We start from the raw sequence: 24,062 nt of genomic DNA, 5'->3' as shown, positions 1-24,062 counted from the left end.
ATTCTATTCAGCCCCTTACATTATTCATCGTCGAAGATCAAGAGACCCAAAGAATGGCGATGAAACGGGGAAACTGAGGCGTAACCGGTTGAAAGCGCTGCAAGGAATCCTCGTGCAGTTCAAAACCGCCATTTCGCAAATTAATTAGACGCGATTCGGCTTCAACCAGGTGGACGCTTCCTTCGGCGAACGCGGGACGTTTTCTCATTATGAATGAATTTCATTATCTCGGTTTTTGCACTCCGCGGGCGAGTGTTATTAATCGATGTTATTTCATTACCGTAGATCTTAAGTGTTCCTAATAGGTCTGGTAATTGGGAGAGGCTTCCCTCCGCCGGCTGTTAAGCAAATTGATAATCTAACGGAGTAAACCCACCGAGACTATCGGCGCAATTAACGTTCCTCGTCTCAATCAGCTCGATTCACTCAGACCTCGTTTAAATCGAAACTTTTATTCAGTTTCGGATACAACGACTTCGATTCGTCAGAGATGGAACCGAATTAATATTCAGACAGACCGTTCCGACTCTCTCGTCTTTCTTTATTATACCTTAGTCGAATTGTAACGAAGGAGGCATTGGAAGAATCGTAGGGATTTCCAGGTTGGACCGTTTGTGTTTTAAAATCCATGTGTTGGTCGATATCGGAATCGTATTGGATTGCCAGATTATAAATATGCATCCCGTTTAACGCTCATTATAGATCGCTTGAAAACGATCTGTAGGACTTGATATTATATCTCTGTCAATATTCTGCCTTGAAAAGAGTTACTTGAAAAGAGAACGTACTAGAATGATATAATTATCAAGTATTCAAGACGACTCAAGATGTTTGTTTTGTCAGTGTTATCTCTGGAAATTCATTTTCTTTCTTGAATTCACGAAAGAAAACTAATTAAACTTTCAGCGTAGTTCGAAACTAACCCTTATCAAGACAACTTTGTTTCTAGTTTCCGTATCGACATCGATGTCGCGATTACATTGGGAGAAACCCTAACCGATAGCCGAGAGTAGTACAAGACACTTTTCGTCAGACACAAGAATCAGACGACATTCGACGAGATTCATAATTTTCACAATTTGTAAAGGAATGAAGGAGCAAAAAAAAAAAGGAAAAAAAAGAGAAAAGAAATGAAGAAATTACACACCATAGTCGTCCTCGTAGATAATGGCGACCTTGGTCCAGTTGAGAAACTCCATGATGTCCTGATAAGCGGCGTTGAGCAAACTTTGTGCGGGATAGAGGTTGATACTGAACTCTTTTGCTTCCGTGTCCAGGTCCAGCCTGGCTTCCAGATGTGGAATGTCCAGTGCGTCGCAGATGCTATGAATGTGTTGGCCCAGGATGGGATCCGATGGGCCGAATACTGCCTGCACCCCATACTTGACCTGTTGACACGCTGCAACAAACGTAAATCTCGACTATTCATTTGTCCACTTGATACTTTGCGATGCAATATCATTTACACGTCGCTAGAAACCAGAAAGCACGCGTGGTTTTTTATTCGAAATTTTTTCATTAAATTTTTTGATAACTTTTTTTATATAATATATAATATTGGACGTTCGGAAAAACGTAAAATTGGGAAATATTTCATGTGTGAATGCGCAGAGATTAAGGGTGATAAAGGATACACTGTATTTTTGCAATATTATAGTAACACGTATAAATATTTAACAACAAATGTACGTAATGTGTGTAACAACACATATACATATACACATATTATATATACATAATAATAACAACAGTGTAGTGGAAGCAGAGAAGAGAAGTGAAAACTCAAGATAGATGATTGGATATTAAGTAAAGTTTGGAATGGAAGGAAACGAAAGCGGAAGTGGTCTTTGAAACTAGAGAAAAGAATCCAGACAGGGGGGAAAGGAAATGGGAATAAAGTAGAACAATCAATTTGTAGGATTTTAAGAAGCTCAAGTTTTCCCTCATTTCTGCAGTAGTTTTACGATGATTTATCATTGTAAAAAAGCGAACAGTTAAACTATACATGAGATTATTATAAAACAAAATATAGATGAGGTTGTTACTTGATTGCCTCATTTGATGATCGTTAGAGAAATTCGCATATCTACTTGGCGATCTGTTGGTAATTTCGACGCGCTTGTTCGTTCGATGAATCATTACAGAGAGAAATCGGCGAGATGAGGAGCGCCAGCGACCCATTAAGATCGGGAACGTGTAGATGACCGGAGAACGATGTTAATGCGGCGTTAACGACTCGCTAAGCCGAACACATGACCGTGGTATTCGTTTATGGCTATTGGAAATTGTTCCACGGACACCAGGAATGTCGATTATTACCGATAATGACGTTACTCTCCCTCTCGCTCATATCCCAAGTTGAATCAAATATTCTTTACACGTAGAACTAATGTTACGTAATTAGTTGAAGCGAAAGTTATAAAAAAATTACAAAAAGTTTGAAATCGCTATATGTTGTGTATAAAATCCAAGATTTTAAGTGTTGAGGTTATTCGATGTGTAAACAGAGAAAACTCGTGGATAAATTGTAAGGCAGAAAATATATTTAAATAGAAGTGTAATTATAAGTAAGAATACAATTTGAGCTGGTCCAGATCCGCGCGCTAACTGTGTTACCTAATAACTGAAAACCCCGAAGGCAACGTCGCCTGTCTACTGTTTATGGTCTGACTTCGTCGTAGTCTTTTGTTTACGCGCTGTCGATGGCTTCAGTGCTTGAGAAAACTAAAAAGACCAGATGTAGAGTTTTCTTATAAGTGGTGATCACTTCAACATTAAGGAAAAAGCAGCTTAGAATTGTGTTATCGTAGAAAATTTTTTGGTAAATGATCGATCGGTTTTCAAATGAATAATTAAATTAACAGATGATTCAATATATGTAAGTACAATTGAAAACAAGGACGCACGTCAGATACTTTAGATCCCAGTAAGCGTAACGTTACTAAATACGTATTAATTAAAGCGTCTGCTTATTATCAAACTAACGCCCGGCTAAACCTGGTACTGGAGATCGTAGTGCTTGTAAAATCATTCTGTGTCTGGCTCTTGCAGTACGATGCACAAAGCGGAGAAGTACGCGTAGGGTAGCCGAATGGCATACTCCAGGTGTTATCTTGCCTCAATTGCAACGAGTTGTTACAGACTGTCCGGGTGCTATTCAGATCCTAAGTTAGCCAACTACAGTGCCTTTCAAACCTCAGACAATCGGTGTGCGAGTTACTTTACCTTATGCCTGCGAGTTAATAGAATACACAGGGCAAGAATTTGGACTCGTGTGTCTCGCTGAGAACAGGCAGCTATCACATGGCCTATATTGCGGTTCGAATTGTGAGACACGTGTTGTATAAAGGTATTGGAACCGGTTTCGGAATTCAATCTTGTTCGCGACTTTACGACTTTAGAACCGACCGTTGTAACGTGCAATTTACACTGGCTTATGTACTGATTTTATGTACACTTTCAGATTTGTTTCAAACTTTACCAATGTAACGATGATAATCGAATCTCAGAACAGTGCTAACGAAATTTTGGAACGTCTCGCGTAACAGATCTAAACAGATGAAACAACGCGTATTCAGTGAATCCTTCCAGTAGTAGAACATGAGAAGAGCGCGACATAAGGCCATTACGAGTAGTATAAATTAGGTATTGTAATCGTGTTGTGCCAGATATAAAGGATTGGAAAATTATATCAACAAGGAGAGTATGGAAGTTCGTAAAAACTTAAAACGATTGGAATGAGGGGAAAAGTAATATTAATAAAAAAGAAATAAAGAAGCCTGATGCATCAAAACGGTCGAAGAAGATGTAAGTCCAAAGAAAACGGAAGAAATAATCCTTTAAACGAGTTGTTCACCGATTTTTCTACGAAGCTAAAGCAATTCTTGCACCGTTTAGAACGTCCGGCTATAAAGGACTTATCTACTTGCTGTGGCATCCGGTCGTGACTTTTAGTACGCCGCATCATCGGTAAAACGATCCGATGTCTATTATCGTTTTCCGGTCTGACGACATATTACCCACGCGGAATATCTCGTCGGCAATATTACGTTGTGTGGCTTTCCGTGAAAGTAGTTACGTCGTATGAATCAGAACGGCGTCGGAATTTATGAAGCTTTATGTTTGGATGTTACTTCGATTACTTACGAACCGGAGAAAAAGATCAGTGAGAACGGAAACCAACGGGTAATGAATTCTCCGTGGTCTAGTTAATGCGCTCACGTTCGAGACGCAATCGTGGTCATTATATTCGAATTATGTCGGTATCGAGCAATTTCTTTCTACTCGAAGCTTGCTGTATATTCTATGAATGCAAGCATCCAAATACGTTATGTAACTGTAACAGATTTAACGTAGATGCTTTTGAAAAAGTTACAGAATAAATATAACAATGGATTTATTGGTGCGTTAAAACGTTGGCCAATATTTTAACTCGGCTGTACAATTCTTGCATATAAACATTAATGTCCAGTATCCCGAAACCTACGCGTCAACGATTATTCATATGACCGTCGAAGCCATTATGGTTTTTGAAATACGGTATAATAGTAATACGATATGGTTATGATTTTTCGAATAAATTTTGTAACTAGATTCCTCGCTTCGATAGATTTTTTTTTCATTTTTCTTAAATTTTTTATTTCTATAAAATATCTGCTAATTCTAAATTTCCGACTAGTGATATACGCGTGATGACCATTTTGCTAAAATGGAATTCCCTTCCTACACTCCTCAGGAAAACTGTAAAAACAAAAGGAAAAATTTGTCAAACAAAGAGGAACTTACGATAAGAAGAATGAACAGCTGGCTTGAAGAATGAACTGGTTGGCTTGTTAAGGCTAATTTGTGGTTTAATCACGTAATCGTCGTTAGAAATTAGCGGAGAAGGAAACTCAAATCGCGAGGCCTGTGGCTGTTTTCATTTCCGAGGTAGACATATTCCGTTTATTTTTTAATATCCGTTCCATTAGCGTATCCTTTGAAGTGGCGATTGTGCCGCGAGCAGTGAATAAGTGAAAACGACTGACAGAGAAATGGCTGGCGACGAGCAGAGATTCGACCAAGAATAAAAAGCGAGTAATAGTGAAATACTAAAAACCTACCATTCCTTGTTTAGTACAGCAATGGGCGAGATAACTGTTGTTGAAGTATGAAAAGAACAACGAAGTTCATAAAAGAAAGAGATATATAAAGAACGAGGTTGTTGTAAGGTAATCGTGTAGATATTGTGGAAATCTTATCAGATCTTGTGGTTGCTGAAAATTTAAAGATGACAACGAATACAGTAGAATAAACGAGATATAAACGAGACACGAAGATGACGAGACACCAAATTTTCAATTCTCTCGTACACCTTATGATTACTTCTAATCATACTTTTAATTTAAAAGCACTATGCATTTTGCTCCATGCAGAATAAAATTCACCACGTGATAATGTTATTAAGGATAATGGTTCTCTTAACGAGCAGCGATACAAAATGATGGTTCTCGTAACGAGGAACGCTACAAGACGATAGTTGCCGAAATGGCGAACTTTATTCCCCAATAAAGAGAACATTTACCGGTTTCCTAGGTAAGTATGCCTGTTTCGGTGTACTTTGTGTAGAGCTAACTTATACAACGTATTAAGGAAGAGCGAAAAGGAATTCGCGTGAGATACGAAGTAGAAATTACGCGAGTTGAGATGAAAACGGACCGGCTTCAAGCGGTGTGGAGACTTTTAAAAATAGCATTTAACGCTGTTTAAAAGTAGCGAGATCGCCATTGTCGCTACATTACATACAAAGCGGAAGCTTTACGTAGCGCCATCCTTAGGTACTCCCATGATACGCGAAAAAAGCTTTGACGCAACATTTATCTTGCCATTTTCGTATACGCTGGAATCTGATAGCAATTCGTAGCCTTTGACTCATACGTTTTACGTTTTCACTTCTAAAACAACGAAGTTTACTTCATTTATTTTGGAGAAAAGAGAGAATCGCGTGTGTTACGCGAAACACGTTGCATCAGCCGTAGAAAATTCAACGTTGGATGGAAAATTAATATCCTACGTTGAACGCGAACGTCGACTGCATTAATTTTAAAAATTCATGGGTCAGTAGTTGCCCGTATTTTCAAAATAGCGATCTGTCGTATGAACGATCCAAGTATTTTAGGATACGAGGGGGTAGACTCTTTAGAGACTTGGACCAGGGAGCGGGTTTAATTAAAGTTTTTAATTAAATCTCGATTTTTTTGCCTGAAACTTCATTGTCGTGGTTGATATTCTTGATAGCATCGATTTTGTCACACGTTAAGTTTTTTCCCTCTTTTATATAAAATATGTGAGGAAGAAGTTTTCGAAATGTAACACCGAAAAATAGCGAAAGAAAGAATGTGTTGGAGACTGTTTTTGAAGGCGAGAAATGTGGTTTTTCTTACGAGCACGACTGGCCGACCAAAAGGCTGCCACTGCAGAGGTTCAAGTGCGAGTACTTAGGGAGCTTCACATTTATGAACAAGTTTATAGACCCGCTCGAAGTTTAAAATACCTGTTTGGCGAGTCGTGGTTGCTTCAGGCGACTTCGTTGAGCGACTATCTCTCCTATAAATATCGAATAGTCAACAAGAACGTAGATGCTGTGTATAATTGCTTATTACGCTAATTTGTACTTACAAACTACCTAGCAGACTCGATGGATCTTGTATTCCGATATTATATTCAGTATTTCTTCTAAATTTATAATAGAATCATTAGAATTATTAAGATTTTTGTTTTTGGAAATAATATTAAATTTCTATTATTCATCAATTATATTATCACAATTATTATCGTGCAGTTGCTCCGCTATTTTTCCAAATCACATTAAAATGAATTGCACGTGAATAAGCGAACGTGAATTGAATACTTTCCTTCTCCATTCATCGCGAAATTCTATTAAAAGCGCCGAATAATACTTGGTGCAGTCATTCCCCGAAGTCTCTTACATTTGATATATTTTTCTCAAGGTACGGATCCACTCAGTCGTCTCTTAATTCGGACCAGCTAATTAACCCGCAGGGCTTAGGGTCAGAGGATAAACTTCCGGTTAATTTGCCTTTAACCGCTGCCCCTGGTAATTACATCATCGACGACAGGTTCAGGTCACCTTGGAGGGTAGAAACGACGCAGGGATAGTTAAGGGGGGCGGCAATTAAATGGCATGAGCATCGATCTCCCCAGTCACCAAGGATTGGATAGTCATAGCTTTTGGTAAGACGACTTGATAGGAAAAATATTCAATTTTTCATTTTTCATTTGCCAGAGTATTGCAAATTATTTATTCTCTGACAGAGAGCGGTTTACGAAAACGTTCGAGTACTTAGACAGAAAATTTTTGTGGATGTAAAGACCACAGGTGAATGATACAGTAAGTATATTCTGTCTCCTATGAAAGTACAATTTTAAATTCCAATATGTTGTTGAACCAATTCAATATGCTGCAGTTTGAAGCATATAGAGCGAGAAATTTTTGCAGAAGCCAAAAATGAACAAAGTGGAATGATTTTTTAAAAGCTTCTAGGTTAATGATAAATTTAATAAAATTAAAAAATGAAAGCTTTATGGATTTAGAGCTAAAAAAAGTCCGAAAGGAATAACGTCATATGCATAGATATTTCTGTTATCAATATTGGGAAAGTTGAAGAAATAAAATCGTTTAAAAAGAAAAGGTAATATTGCTTTCAAGGTAAAGTATTGAAAGGGAATAGAAAAAGAAGTTAAAAATCTGAAAACTTTTGTACGACGACCCGATCAACGACAAAAGGGAAAGACCTTAATCTCCTTAACAAATCGCGTCATGCGTGCGCCGCTGGTATCGACAAATGTTCACCCGTGTTTCGTCGGAGCTTCGTTTTCTATTCGTTGACCTTCTAACTTTCTCTTTGAACCGAATAAAACCATCAGAAAGCAGGATGCTGTGGGAAATTCAACGTCTCAAAGGTTACGCTAAACCCGAAGAATTTACGAGGTTTTAGGTGGAAAATAGAAGCTGAGATAGTCTTTCCTTCTTCGAGGTTGAATTTTACTTGTCTGATCAATTCCAGTTTATTCTACTGCGCGTTACATCTTCTCGTCCTTGTTGTATATATGAATACAAAACAATTGAAATCAGATCAACGATCGTAAATTCCTTTCAAAATAAGTGAATATATTCGAGGTTTAGCGAATTTATGTTTGGCTGAGGTACAGAAACGAAAGAAGCATCATATAGTCTGGAGAAACTCAGACACTATGCTTGGTCACTGGCTATCGGTTATATTCCCTTCTTTTTCCCAGTAACGTCGGTACAACTTGCAAAATCGACAGTCGTATTTTACCAAGAGAACCGCAAGAATATCGAAACTTTTCAAGTTTCCAACGTTTCTCGGACGTTGCACCCGCTTCTTTTTTCCTCCCTTCTTTCTTTCCGACGAACAGCGTCGTTGATTTTCTACTACGAAGAAAATTCCCACTGCGTCAAAAGCTCGCGGCCAGTTTGATTGAACAGGAATTAAAGGCCAAGCGATAAATCCACGCTCGATATTATTCGTAGCGTAACAGGTGACTCGTGGCCATTGACGAGGATCGATTTACGATTGGTTGATACCAGACGCGTTATGCATTTCGACGCTGAGCTAGTTCGATTTTTAAAAAGATGACGGACTCGAATACGCAGTTAATTCTGGACTTTTAAAATGGTGCCTCGTCGGTTCGTCGTGAAGAAATCTGTCTAAAACCCGGAAGAATATAGGAAATTGTGGCGGACTACTTCACAGAAATATTTTCTTGAAGAAATGTTTGTCAAACAAAAATGCAGCAATAGCAAAGTGTTTTTTAGGGAATACTTTAACTAACCTTTATGTAATCATGAATTCGAAGATTCTTAGAATAGAGTTCGTTAGGAATTTTTGAAAATGATACTTTAGAATTTTTATTCAAAATACGGTATATATGGGTTGAATACGAGAAATTGCGTGAAAATAACTTCGGAAATATACGAAACGATTGTAATTAGCACGAAATGGGTGTCTATCATACTCAGTGTCAGTCGCTTGCTATTCTATAGTTAAAATTACATGCCAGTTTCACAAAGGAAGATTCATTAAAATGTCGATGTACAATCTTTTTCACTGAATTTCCTCGAGCGTTAATCGACTATTCAGTCTGTTCCGGTCTAGTCGTTGCGTGGATGAGAATCACTTCCTATTCTTTGTTTGAAAGTAAGAATAGCCTCAGTTGAAAACCGATGCGAATTATAACAAACTGTCTTTGGGTGAACCTTGCAGTAGGTTATTATCAAAACGATAACAATTATGCACAATGCTCGCTATAGTCTTATAATTAAAACATTTTTAATTTGCAAGTAAAATCATCTGCATAGCGAGTGCCATGTAACTTTAAAATTAACAAACTTTGCCAGTAATTTCTGAGTTTTATTATGCGATACCGTAGCAAAATGACTATTTTCTCTTTTTGCTACAAATAGAGAAAGAGAGAAATATGTGCGTTGTGTCGTATCGCGTTATAGCTTGTTGCGTTATTCTCTTATATTTTTAAATTCTTTCAATATACCTAATTACACCGCTCAATGACTCAAACTGTTCGCTCAGAAATACCGCGATAAAAATCCCTAAAAACACCGTTAAATTCAATCAAGAATGAGACTTATTGGAAGTAACAATTCGCTCGTAATGCACAGTTTCACCAAGATGAAACGTAGTTGGCCGATAGAGAGGAGAACGTTCACTTCGAAACGGACGAACCGGCGAGAAATACTGGAAGCAGATAACAATGACTCGCGGCCGTTGCAGACGCGCATGGAACCCGTGTATCCTTTCCGTGGATGTGTCCAGCCCTTGTTGGCTCTCCTTTCAACTCCCTTAACGAGGTGGCGAGTGCCAGTTTGTCCTTTGATGTCGCCAATTCTCCAGACCGACCCCCGACCACTAGAGCAACCTCGTTCAATCAGAGTAATTGTGCGTTAAATCTCTTCGCCTGCCGTGAAATCAATATCACACCATCTGAGAACTTTCTACTCTACTTTTCCAATGTTATATCAATGTCTCTGTGACGTCTGTCTTTCAACTTTATGGCGTTACTGATTGTTTTCAATCCTGGTTCCCTTTCGGGTATCTTCATCCTGGCTCTTTAAAATTTTCTTTTTAGTACTCGTGTAGTATGTTATTAATTGTTGACGTTACTTATCTGCTGTTCAAGACCAGCCATTTTGACTGGTTATGGTAGAAACAGCTTCGTGTTAACTATCGGTAGTTCTAGTGTTAAAATTCTCAATTCAAATTTTAATACAATTGTTACTAAAAGTACTACGATTAAGGTATAGAATTTGTACCAAAGAAATCACAATGAGAACTATATGAAGATATCGCTTAAATCTCCAAAAATGTGAAAATTCTCTAAAGTATTACAAATCTAGAAAAACGTTACGAAAACTTAAAAATCAGTGATTTTCATTACGCTAGAAGAAAAATTTATTTTCCACGGCCTGAAGACATACGGGTGAGTTGGCGCAAAGAGCAAACATTCCCTTCCTTTTGTACCTGATCTGCAAGTTCGCTCTGTTCATCCTTTCTTCGCCCTCCGCTTACCTTCTCCTTGTATACCCAGTGAAATCAACTGACGAAAGAGACGTATCCATTCGGAGCAAGAGTGCACACAAGATGAATTCGAAAATTGTCGATAAAGCGATTTCTCCATGCACGTCGTCGAGTGCCATAGCGGAAGTAAATTTTGATAACAAGAATGCTAGATGCCAAAATTGTCGAAGTCACAAATCCAAGTCGAACTAGTTCGATCGGAATTTGATATCAGTGGACTTGACTTTATCGGAGTCTGATTCTTAATATTGATCCTCGTCGACATAACATCAGATTATCAACCCAGTTTTGGAATATCGTTTGTTACAAATTTCTTAAAAAGATTCGAAAGAGAATTGTAATTAATCAAAGAGAAAAGAATTGAGAAATCAACATCGACTTTCGGTAAAAATTTTCGCAAGGGAAAAAGAAACGAAAATAGTATCTTTTGTGATGTTTAAGTTAAGTTTGCAGATAAAAGGAAAGGAAACAAAATAAAAAAAAAACGATACTATAGTCGCCCGTTCGTTCCCTGTGGTTTGCGTTACGATAAAAGAGCAACATAGCGGCAACGCGAGAAAACGAAAAGCTTTTTTCTTCTAAAATCACCCCCTTTTTTGGGTAAACGTACCACGAATTACAAGTTACAGAAAAGATTGAAACTAAAAATCGTTGTTAAACAAAATGACGTTGTTAAAGCATAAAATTTACTGATCTGTTCTCGATACTGTATCTTTCACACCCTTAATCTGAAGCTAAAACTGTTGAAATCTAGAAATCGTTGACCGAATTATAGGATTCAGGTGTTGATTTTCGAGTAACCAGTATATATAGAGAATTACGAAGCGGAATAGCATCGGCGATAGCACGATTCCGCCGCGACAGGGTCGCAGATGCTGTTCAGAGCGAAGCTTAAATCGCGAAAAGAGCAGCGGCTGCACGAACGTCGTTGACCCGGCTTTGAAATACGATCGCCAAATCCGCTCGGTTTAATCCCAGCCTCGAACCTTTGAGAGTAGCCGTAGGCTCCATTATTTGCAGATTTCGCGGTGGCGCGACTGCTAGCTTCCGGTCGTGAAATGCCTTTGCCTCGAACCAACGAGAGAACAGTCGAAGGTATATTTTTCACGAAGAAACGAAACAGAAGAAAAGCTAATTACTCGACTGTTTCAACGTTAAAGAAAGAAAAAAATATGTTCTTCATTTAAGCGATGGTTTAACAGAGATTACCAATGTTTATAAGATTCTACATACGGCTATGCTCGTTGTTGATTCGTATCGAATTTTGTGACATATTTACCGACTAATAAAAACCTTCTCGAAGGACCATTTCACACAAGAGGAAAACTACTAAATGCTTGTGTTTTACTGATTTATTTACACTAAATTCGCGGTTGTTTCGAGGTTGACTTAGCCTCCGTATGCGTTCACGGCGAGAGCTGACTGACAACAACAACGAAAATTTGAAAGCGATGGTTTCGCACTTCCATTTCATTTCGTCCTTAGCGCGTTTTTTTTTGGAAATGGGCATGCGAACGTGACCCGGGAACATTAGCAACCGTACGGGATCTTCCCTACAGGCGCTATCAACTTGTGTGCGGATGAGTTACCGACAAGATATAATCGCCCCTGAAAGTAAGATAACGCTCCTGGTAAAAGTTTAAATAAATGATAATTAACGTACTTTTCGGGGAGACTGTATATGACTCTTGGAAAGTGTGCCTGGGCTTGTAGCACATCTGTTTAGTATCGAGCGTAAAACGTCTTGCGAAAAGAAAGAGAAAGTGAAAGTTAAAAAATATTCCTTTGCAATATACCAGAGCTTCTCAAAGAGGAAATTACATGCGCGCCAGAAACTCAGTTCTCCACGGTTCCAACGGCATATTTATAAGACACTATAGATGCGCATAAGTTACGTAAAATGGTTCACGGTCGAGTTTCTCTTAGAAGAGGATGCGAATATACATGTTCACGGCCGAGAAGGCTCCGTGCGGAAGATTGAAGATTGAGAAGCAACCATGGAGGGTCTTTATTCGTGCAAGGCATCGAGAACAGAGACTTCAAGAGATGCTCTCGAACACGTGACAAGACGTGACGTTGTACCGAGTCCCGCTTTCTTCTGCTCTATCCAACCGTTCATTGTACTACGTTCGTTACCATTTGTCTGTATACGTAACTTCCTCTTTGTATCAAAATCTAATTGTGCGTTTACAATCTGAGAACTTATCTTAAGAAAAGATACTTGTCTCTTGTACAATGTGAAATGGTCCTATCTAACCCCATTGTCAAAATGTCTTTTATTACTTTATCTTATTCGAGACTTGTCGGTAAGTCAACCTAGCAACCTTGTGCCCTTTTTTATTAGAACTCTTCTGTTAGGTCCTTTAAATTTCGTCCTTGGAACTATATTTTCCTCGTAACGCAAAATCTTAAATATTGAAATATTAGAGGCCAGATAAGAAGTTCTATTGTATGTATCAGATATATCGATATAAGACTAGTACTTGTGGAAAGTTCGTTTCAATAAAAATTCCTCCAGTGTTGGAGAACAGCTATAGTGGTATAAGTACATAGCCAGCAGATTTCTCTTTCTTAAATCGATTGATTTGTTGAATCTCCTTCTAACGATATTCGTTTCTTACAATAATCATCAATTTCACGCGTATTCCTCGAGCTTACTTGAAATTCGTTGCGCGAGACTCGATTTTCCGTAATTTTCTAATAACACCGCCACCGAGGCACGACGATCGAATAGACCAGCGAATTCGACTCGTCCTCAGTGCGAAGTGTATCGGTTCTGCTACCGATAACCGGTCACCGTTTACCAGCACGTATGCACATAACCGTAAAAACATAAAAACGCCCACGGCCAGGAGCAGATAACGTTTTACGCGAAACAAACGGTTCTACAAGCTTCATCTCGGCGGCAGGTGTGCGCATTTGCATGCATACAACCGTGGCCGTAGCAGGTCGGCGCGGCGTTGTTCGCTTGTTCTCGAGAGCCTTACAAGCGGTTTTGTGGAAAACCGTATCTCCAGGCCTGTCTTTAGCGATACCGAGCTCGAAGTGATGTCGTTTAAAAGAGGCGGATGAAACGATAAAAGACCTCGTAAGCGGAAGAGCTCGAACCCGGTGAATGGAAAACCAACTGTCGGGGGAATCTTCGAGCAGTAACTTCGAATATGACACCGTTTCGTTTCGACAGATTTCTCATGTGAGAAGGTTTTAACCTCGATACCGTTTCCAATGATGCTCGGATTTCGCATTAAGTTAAAGAGAATATATGTTTATCGTTATCGAAAATAGATTGGTGATGACGATTTTGTAAAGTTACTGGAAATTTTGCAAGAGGACTCATTGTCGACAGTAAAGAAAGACTCGTAAACCTGGATGAATAGGAAATCAGCTGTCGAACAATAACTCAACGAGCATGGCACTGTTTCGCTTGGAAATATTTTTACATGCTAATCGGATTTAGTTTTGGTAACGGATTTTTTAGACCGATAATTGAAAGATAAAATTTGGATAAGAAAATTATATTTTTATCGTCATCGAAAACAGACCGATAATACGGCAGAGCCGAAGGTATTTCGTGATGTTGCCAAAGTTGAAATGTGATTAGAATCTATGATGCTGAAAGAGGGCTTCCACAACAGTCATTGTCGATATCGAAAGAAAAGTCACGGCTATTGTGGAACAAGCGTTTGCTGGCTTGTGGCCATGGACCAACTAGTACTTTGTACAGATAATCCGTATGTTAGATTTTCTGATTGACCGAAGAAGTCCGGAATTGCTTTGTCAACGATTTTCAATTTTAGAAACAGCTAATGTTTCTATATTGTATCTTACGTTTCTTATTTTTCACATTTCAAAATTCAATTTTTAAAGAAACAAAAGGGGAAACACACAGAATACTAACCAATGGCTACTATTTTGCTACACAAAGGAAAATCAGAATGAAATAATTCGACTAGAGCGAAATCGAGTCAATAGTAGACAGGATACGTTGAGTACATCGATCTGGAACTTGATCCATCTGTTTGCTGCACGGGACGGTAGACGATTTAGTCGAAAGAAAAAGAGTAAATCCATTGATCTGATTTTCTACAGAGACTACATTTACGTGGGACACGTAGCGCGATGAAAACGGCACAGCTGACGGATTACCCGGTAAATACTAAATTTCACCGTGGATTTTCCAAAGATCTACAACGGCGGAATGTCCCTTTTATTCGATCTATCACGTTTGATACCCTGATTTATCGATACCTTGATATTTATCAGTGCAACAAAGTCACAGATAACATCTCCATCCTGGAAAAGACTAGACTCACAAGATGTAAATCCGATTTCATCGTAAACCAAGACTGAATAGATGCATGTGCCGTCGTAATAATTACGCGAAATAGGGCTATATATCTTACAATTCCTTTTTATTGCTATGCTCCAACATGATTTCGACTTTGGTTTTTATTACACGAATCACAATCGGAAAGAAGTTAAATAGTTGAAAAAGATAAAGTTTTTCTTAAAAGAGACATTGGTCTATAAAATATACCGCAAAATTAATTATCGATAATATAAATTTTCCAGTCGATAGAAGTAAAATAACTTGCATGCAACGTTAATAACGACGCCACGACCAAAGCTATTACCTTTGGTCAACTTATTATAACGCTGTGGTGATAAATTTTCCTGAAGGCATCGGCTTACGCTTGGAAACAATTTTCACGTTGCCTTTAATATCTCTTCCTATCCATTCCTCCGGCGTTTTGAATTTTGTCGTCCTTAAGTAACGAGATACAAAGCAATGCCGACGAGTAGGAGGATCAACGTGGCAGTCGATATTAAATTTTACTATGGAAAAATGTATACTACAAGTTGAATAAGATAATCCATAATGGGCAGAGCATTTCAACGAAAAATTACATAAGCCGTTTTATTTCAGATCCTGAAATATTTTAATTACTTACAAAGTAATTACTTACTAATGAATTACAAAGAAACATATGCACACATTACTCTATTGCTTACTATGGAAACTTACAATTTAGAAATCAGAATTTATACACGTATCGATGTAAAAAGATATTTAATCGATGGATCACTCACCCTTCTTCGACGCGTGGAAGGAGTCATCTTTTGGCACGTATTGTATATCGTACTCCAGCGTCGTCTTCGGCAGGATAAGCCTTTCCTTGTTGATCTTGTACACGGCATACTTGAAGGCCAACTCTGTACTGCTATCCTTTTGGTCATGAGTGAATATAGCACCTGGAAATCAATCGACGTTCAATGTGTCAGACACGATCGGTCAGAGCAGAGTGGTTCGTTAAATATCGATTTCGCCACGGTGGGCGGAATTCGCGATCAAGATTCACCTTTCCATGCCAATATACTTAGAAACTGCTGATCCTGCTATTCTTTTCGTACGAAGGACAAGTGCCCTCCTATTATATCGGCAAACCGATCTTTTACGTCTCCTATTAAATCCCACAAAATAATCCTAATTAATTATCAAAATATATCTTTCGTCCTTTTTCCCGACATATACTTTAAACCATAGCGCAATAATTACTAAATCATTACCATTTGTTATAGCGCGATAAAGTGATAAAAGCGGTTTTGGATGGCTCGACACGGGCAATTTGCATCCTGAGAGTCCATCGTACGCCTAACAGCGAATTCTTCGAGTTCTCTTGCGAGCCGAGAGGCGAAGCAAACTCGTTTACTAATTGCTGATCGATGCTTCCAAACTAAGAGAGGCCGCATGTAGGACTATGTCAAGGGCCAGCAACATGTATATAAATGCACGTGTACTGTGCATATTGGTTACAGCTAGGAAGTTTCGTTTAGAAGTCTGGGAGCTAGTACGAAGGATTTAACTCGGCTCTGCATCTGATACCATTCGTACTTTGAGTGAAATTAGCGCTGCTTCTTGTCGAGAAAGAAAATGTCTCGTGCTATCCAGGGCTGTAACAAAACTTAGTCGTTGAGGTGTTTCTCTCTCTGCGTACGAAAGTCGATTCTCTTGTTCGTAAACCTGATCAAACGGCGAACAAAGGCATCTCGCCTAAAGCGGCTATGCCTCCATGAAATGAAAACAAGATTTCGAGGAGTACAATCGTGACGAGACATCCCGGAAAGTTTTATTTCTCTATAGTCAACACACTCGCAGAGAAATCGAACGACTACAGTCAGCCTTCGGCTTTGTCGATGTCCCTTAGACAAGAAAACCCAATTGAGATTTCCAATTTTCTTTTTCTTAGGAAATAACACGAAAGAACCGTAATCTAGGGAAATTCAAATAGTATGTATCGAAAAAACACATCGGGCGTAAAGTAAAACACTATCCTCCATGTATCTTCATTTCACGAACAATTTCCACCAAATCCACCCTTTTCCCGTTACTTCGAACCGCTAGTCCCTTTCGAGTGTTATTTATAGGGTTTCAAGAATCCAGGTCGCTACTATCCATCTCCGTTTCATTCTTTTGCATAATTAATTAGAAGAAACGCGAGCATTAATCGGCAGCCGTGCAAGGACGGTAGGCGAGATACTGTCCTCTTGTCGTTGAAAAATCGCCGCGTCCACTGCAACGGGGAGTTATCAATTTCCTCAAGGAAGGAAACTCCTCCAGGGGCGTTGCTATCTGCAATCCGGACGTTTACGGTCGCGACAGGCGAGACCAAGGTAATAGAAACGTCGCCGCTTTCGTGTCAACGTGTGGCTCTGCTATCAACGAGAAGCTCATTCATCGCTTTTGGTCGCTAATTGATCCGACTATTAACCGCGTATCGCAAATAACCCGCAGTTCTGTGTCAGGAACGTTTTAAAAATCACCCTTTTTAACTCCAACCATACTTGCCTCTAACTAAAGTATACGACCGGAGGGGAATTTCGAGCGAACTATGAATAGTTAAAAAGACTATCAAATGTCCTTTGGTAGGCTTACCACGAGAAGTGGACAAGCTTCTATTTCTGGAAATTTTTATGCCGAGTTTTATTCCAGACTAAGTTCAGATGTGAAAGAGGATGACTTCTATCAAAAATCGAGGCCATCTTCGAGATTGTAAGAGATGCTTTTCCTTCGAGCACTCACGTAGCACGTTTCCTTTAGAATTTTCTTCAACTCGAAAGCTTCAACCATCTTTGTATGGTCATCGAATGGTGAACGCCTTCGAGCTACGCTTGGGGTTAATTTGATGCAGAGATAACGATATTGGAAGTATCTTTAGCCAAAAGATTCTGTTAAATGTCAGAACTCTGATCTTCCTCTTTCCTTTAAACGATATCCGTTGCTTTGAAACACGAGGATCGGAGTATTCTCCCCTGTCCTCGTCACCTTTTCCTCCCTTAGAAATTCTAGCGTATGTGTTTGGTACAAAAGCGAGCTAGGAAAAACATTCGCGAAACGTAATGGCGGTAATCCCAGGCGGAAGTGCGCGAAACAAAAATCCTACAAATCGACTAACTAGCGCGGAAGGGAAAAAACGAGTACGACCAGCTTTGCAACGCTTTTGAAACATTTTCTGGCCTTATTTTTTACTTTTTTCCTCGCCTAAACCTTTAACTCTTCCGACGCCGATGTTTTGCGTAGTTTTGTTTCGTTCGTTGCCCACTCAACTAATCCATTTATCGGCAAATAACTCGACTCTTTCGTCGGCACGACGTTTATCCCTCGGTCTACAGCTTGTTGTGGTGTAACTGTTTTTTGGTTCGTCGACAAACGGTGATAAGTACTCGGGAGAATCGGTGAAAACGGAGACCGTTTCTTTTAGCGGTTTCTTTCGAGGCCCCGAGAGAACTATCCTCTTAACAGCTTCGTTTTATCATTCGTCGTTTAAATGTAGAGCAAAGGGCTTTTCTCGGGATAAAGATTGTTTCCTCCGGGAGTTCGTTGCAGGCGAGAGTTATTGCCACCAAGTGGAACACCTTCAGCTTCTCCGGAAAAACATCGACGTCCAACCCTCCGAGATACTCTTGATATTGAATCACCTTGATTTCTTGTAGATATTAGTTTGATTTTTTGTTCGATTGGCGTGTATACAGTAGTTGACAAAAGTATTCGAAGGTTTGGTCGATCAGACAATTTTTTCTCAGACTTTCCTTGCATTTATTTATTTACAATTTCATTCGACAAATTGATAGATGACTGCCATTCCAATGATAATGTGATAAATATAATATTTCAGCGATAAAAATAGAAAATTCAACAGTGGTGAAATACATGAAAAATGAATATCACGCGTATCGAAAATTAGTGAATAGAAATTTCAACTAAAATAATTGGTTCGTAAACACAACTTAACGAATTACAATCAGTTCTGAATTATTTTGCCTGACATTTCATCTTTCGTGTAACAATTTCTCAATTTCATGTTAGGCAATACATTAGAAGACTCGATCAATTCACGAAGGATCTCGCACGTTACAAGGAAAACTCTGTTCTGCATGAACTCGAGTCTATTCATGAGGCGAATTCCGCGTATCCCGCGTTAAGGATCAATTGGATGAACGTGAGTTAAAGGAACGTTGCTAATGGAACGTGATTCATTGGCGATGTATTTTACGGAACGTGTTCCATTGAATATTGGAAATATAACAGTGGTTCGGCTATACGTTTCTCGATAAATCAATCTTCAAAGGGAATGTACTCCTTCTTTTACCTATATCTCTAGAAAGAATCGAACATTACGGTGCAAAATAAACTCGCTGAAAAATACTCGATGTTTCTTAACGGGCAGAAAACTTGGAGGAGTATCTCCGATTTATCGCTAAAGTTCAAGGAAGAATAAAAGAATATTAGTTTCAGAGTTCGAAATAATCGTAAAATCCTCAGCTCTTCCGTATTTCTTTTCCATCAAGTTTTTATCGAACAAACAGATTATCAATTGGAGTGAATTTAGCCGTACGTAGTCAGACATTTAAATTAATCGACTCAATTATGCCCAAGCCTAATTTTTTTGCTATTCTGAAAGCGATCGATGATAAAAAATTCTGTAAAAATTTTGTGGTACGACGAAAGATTCTGTGATTCATATAAAACTGTTCTTTAAGTCAAATATTAGAATTTTTGTTCGAGAGAAATAAAAATTTGCGCATGAAAAATCCACTTAGTTTGTCTATGAGAAGTTAATAAAACGAATCTCGATATAAGTACTAAGGGATAGAGTGTGTCTCGTGTTGCGGAGATTACCGATGCTATACCACATTCATTTTCGGCGTAATCTTCGTGAATCCCATGAGCTTAGGATAACGTGGTCGGAATTTCTGCAAATTAATCTCTATTTCTACGGAATTACAACCACGATAGACGCTGCGTCGCGGCGCGCCGGAGCGCGCCAGTGTGAATGCTGCTAAGTAAATCTGAAATATCGTAAGAAACTCAGATAACTTAATAACGGGAAAGCGGAATCCTGAATTTTCTCCTGTCGAAGTGCAAGATACCTAAGTATTTCGAGGAAGCTTTACAATTTAAAAAGACTATATTTGTTAGATTTCGTCTTTAAATAAGATTCATGACACGATCAAGAACGATAGCAATTTCGATCAAACGATAGCAATACAAAAATTTCGAACTTTCACGTATATATTTCGAGAAATATATATATATATATATTGTATATATTTGTACAGCTAAATAAACCTATAAAGGTTTGAAATTGTTGTTGCAAAATAGTATGTAAAGTACCCTTGAAATATCTAAGAGCCTTTCACTTCGATGTATTCTTTCAACAGATATCGACTTAATGTTGCATCTTCTAATGAAGCTTTTTTTTTCTTCAACGATAAAGAAAAGATTTTCTTCCGATTATTTATACAAATAAATCAAACGAACAATTGCAATTTCTTTCCTGATATTCCTGTATTCGGTTATAGTAAAATGAAGTGAGTCGGAGGAACCTTGTCGCAGGGATTACCCAACTTTTCATTAGGATTTTCATCAGGGAACCGCTATCGCTAGAAGTTATCTTGCAAGTAAAAGAAGCTGCATAAGCCAGATGGAAGAGAAGTAAAAAAGAAACAAGTATTATATGGCACGGTTCTCCACACAGGACAAGAATCACTTGATTTAGCATAATGCGCTAGAATGTATTAAAGAGAGTTTTAAACTTTCGCTCTTGATTCATCTCACCAATTTCGTGCCTCCGTTGGAAGAAACGCAACAATGCGGAAAATTAATCATATTTCTTCGGCAAACAACGATAATGAAGTTGAAATTTACAAAGGAAACTACGCCAAGGGAAATGCTATGCAACGCTAAAACTTTCGCGGCGTAAAATTTTACAACTTTCCTAACCCCCGTATTTTACTTCGCGCCACTTTCAACGCCGGCAAGTAATTGCGTTTCCGGGAAACAACGATACCTCGTATCTAACTTTGATTTGACTCGGAAGAGGAAAAACGAAAGGGCAAGGGATTTTCCGTTTAAAGATAATCGAATGAAAGAACTTCACCGGGACGACGCGACGCGAAAAGCAGTGATTCGCGAATTATTTTCACGCCACCACCTGAGAATTATTTATTGAATAAAAACCTGCCTGCGGCTCACTGTTTTCATAATCTTTTTCTGTCTTTTACTGTGTACTTAACAAGTTTACAATACGTTCTACCAGAGGAAAGAAGCAATGGCCAGATATAAATTTGGAAAGTATCTCAGCCAGGAAATAATATTTCCGCGGATAACAAATGAGATAGAGAGGCACTCGAACAGAGACAAAAGGGGAAGAACAATGGGGATTTTCTGAAATTCAAATCGACTATCCTATTTCGTACAGAGCGTACGTCGTTATAGATAACGAGGGAATCTTGGGTAGTTCGCGATCTTTGTTTTTAGAAGGAAGCTCGAAGACTTTTTCCGTCGATGCAACGACGTACAAATCGATCAGGCAAACTTTTACCGTACTCACAGGAGATGCGTGCGGAACGCGAAAAGACTTTTACGTTAAGTTCCTCCTTATCCCTTCATACCGTAGATACTGGAGATGAGCGCTACTTGCTTGTAGTTCCTAGTCGCCGATATTGCGATTTTTATTTGTCGTTTCGCTGATACAATTATTATAAATTGAATCTCGCGGTTTATGCAATTTTTCCGCAACAGTAAATCTATTTTACATCTTCTTCTACCAGAAAATCTCTCGTCAGTTTATGAAAACGAATAAAGATATTCGCTGAAAACTCCTTTAAAAACATCTGTTAGAAAAAATTTCTCAAATACAATATCACAGGGATTCCCGCGAATTCGGACGGCTATTCCGGTCCGATAAAAAATCTCTGATTCACGTTCGGCAACGTCCATGTGGATTAGAGAGAGGGACGTGTGTGACAGCACTAACGCGCAATAATTTTCAGGATTACGGACGATCTCGATTCGAGCCGCGGTTCTCGCTACGTACACGATGAATGGGCCAGTTTTCCAGTGGACCGTGAGATCCCGCCAACTTTCCATCGTTTTGCCAGCCGGACGGCGTGCAACGCTGACGACACACTTTGCTACCGCTGTTTCCGTGCACCCTACGAACTCCTAGTCTAGCTTTCATGAATTATTACGGAGATTGTCGGACGCCCCGTGCGGCGAGCGTATCGTTGAAGCCGTGGTCCTTTTGCGGCTAACTTTGGTTAATCGGAGATTTGTTGGACAAAGAAATTCATGTGCTCATGGTCTCTGTTCGCAACTGTTTGGCCTTTAGATATAAACAGAAGTTTCATATTTGCAAGAAAGTCGATCGTCTTAAATCAGAAAATATTTGAAGTCTCTTAATTACCATAGTATACACCGTAATGTTCCTTCAGATAATCATATATAACAAGTTTTTAGTCGATCGTTTTAAGTCAACAAATATTTGAAACGTCTCAATCAATGTACAGTTTCGAGAATGAAGTGAGACATCTTAAATTTCTTAGTTGTTTCGATATACCATGTGCCATATCCTTTCAGTTTACTAGATACACAAATTTTTAGCAGAATTTAATATCTGTTGATTATTTTAAGCCAAGGAGTACTTGAAATTTCCCACTCAATGTCTAGTTTTAAAGTTTCGAGAATCAAGCCGATCGTTTCAAACGAACAAATATTTGACATTTCATAATTGCCATGGTAACTGGCATGATGCACCTGCACACATTCGACAAGGAATTCTACGTGTTGTTCATAATCGTGAAACACAGGGGAGACTAGGAATTACACGAACGCGTCGTGTCTTCTTTTGCTTGCCTCCTCGGCATTGTGAACCTAAATTCCTATTGGCCTTCTTTCTTTGTGCCAGGGTGCCGCAGCGAGCGAAAAAGAGGAAAGCCCTCGTCGCAAGCCCTCTTCACGGACGAGACTGGAATTCCATCGAGTGAAACGACCCTTGAAGAAGATAAGAACGACGGAGACGCACGAGGAATGGAGTAAGAAGAGCACAGTCGAAGGGAAAAATAGAATAGCCGAGAGAAAGGGAAAAACGCGAGACTGTCGCGTGGTCTCCGAGGTATTTCGAAAATCACTCTGTGCAGCGAAACACTCTCCCCCTTGCTGCTATTTCTCTCGTCGTCGCATTTTACTCCTTTCCTCTCGAGAAATGGCCGTAGAAGGAAAAAAAGAACGGAATCCGCGTGAAAGTCAGCCGGAGACACGTAGATGCGGCTAACAAGGCACAGGCGAAAATGTACGAAGAAACGAGTGGATAAGAGAACGAAGATGAGAGGCTGGGTACTTGGGAAGTCGAGTGAAACTTTTCGCAGAACTTTTCCATTCGTCGGAGACATTATACCGAATGAAGTATTCCATCTTCTGGAAAGTTGCGGTATCTTCGAGCAGAGATGTGTGGATAAATGAGATTGACTGGAAAGAAGGAATATTGAGCGAGTTAGACTGTGCGCACACTAGCGACAATTTGTCGCACGACAATTTTGTTGCTTACGACATTTGTTTTTACGGACGTGCACGTATTTGGCGACACGACTGCAGGACGACCTTTTTGTTCTCGGAAGAAGAAGAAATTGCAACTTTTGATTGATGCGAGCGAGAACGACAAAATTGTCGCTGGTACGAACATAGCGGAATTGTTCGTGTAACTTTTATCGATCTACTGATTCGATAATAGAAATCTCTTTTCTTTATGATGCTGACTTATCAGAAGCTAAAATTATTTTTTAATAGATCACGTATTATACCTGACAAATTGAAGGTGTGAATATTTAAATAGAAAAGAAATCACGTCGATCGACGAGGATGTACATAATTGTCGAAACAGATTCGTAAATTGTGTAACCTTAATTCGAGCTGATCGAAACCATAGTGGTGTGAATTGTCAGCGGGTGATTTCTGCGTTGAATACCCTCGGTATAGCTTTGTTGTTCAACAAACTCGACGTGGCTTTTGGCGATATACGAACGATAATGCGAGTCATTAAAGCGAACCGCCATATCCTCTTTCCCCAATTAACCCGATTTTCCCGTCTTTCGCCAATGGCCTATTTG

At 39.1% G+C, this 24,062-nt stretch overlaps 1 protein-coding gene across 8 annotated transcripts in view; it reads right to left on the bottom strand.

The window, feature by feature from the left end:
• Positions 1–24,062, bottom strand: part of LOC117232889 (glutamate receptor ionotropic, kainate 2-like) — a 113,981-nt gene that overhangs the window by 62,167 nt on the left and 27,752 nt on the right. For all 8 annotated transcript variants that reach the window (XM_033492653.1, XM_033492669.1, XM_033492661.1 and 5 more), the window contains exons 3-4: positions 15,708–15,869; positions 1,148–1,399 (exon numbers count right to left, since the gene is read on the bottom strand). In XM_033492653.1, the coding sequence (XP_033348544.1) occupies positions 1,148–1,399; positions 15,708–15,869 (414 nt within the window). The remainder of the gene's footprint in view (positions 1–1,147; positions 1,400–15,707; positions 15,870–24,062) is intronic.

This window comes from Bombus vosnesenskii, unplaced genomic scaffold (genome assembly GCF_011952255.1).
Source record: "Bombus vosnesenskii isolate JDL3184/JDL3185 unplaced genomic scaffold, Bvos_JDL3184-5_v1.1 scf7180000013263, whole genome shotgun sequence".
Lineage (NCBI taxonomy): Eukaryota > Metazoa > Arthropoda > Insecta > Hymenoptera > Apidae > Bombus > Bombus vosnesenskii.
The sequence above is the reverse complement of the archived record's forward strand: the minus strand, read 5'-3'. Positions and strand labels throughout refer to the sequence as shown.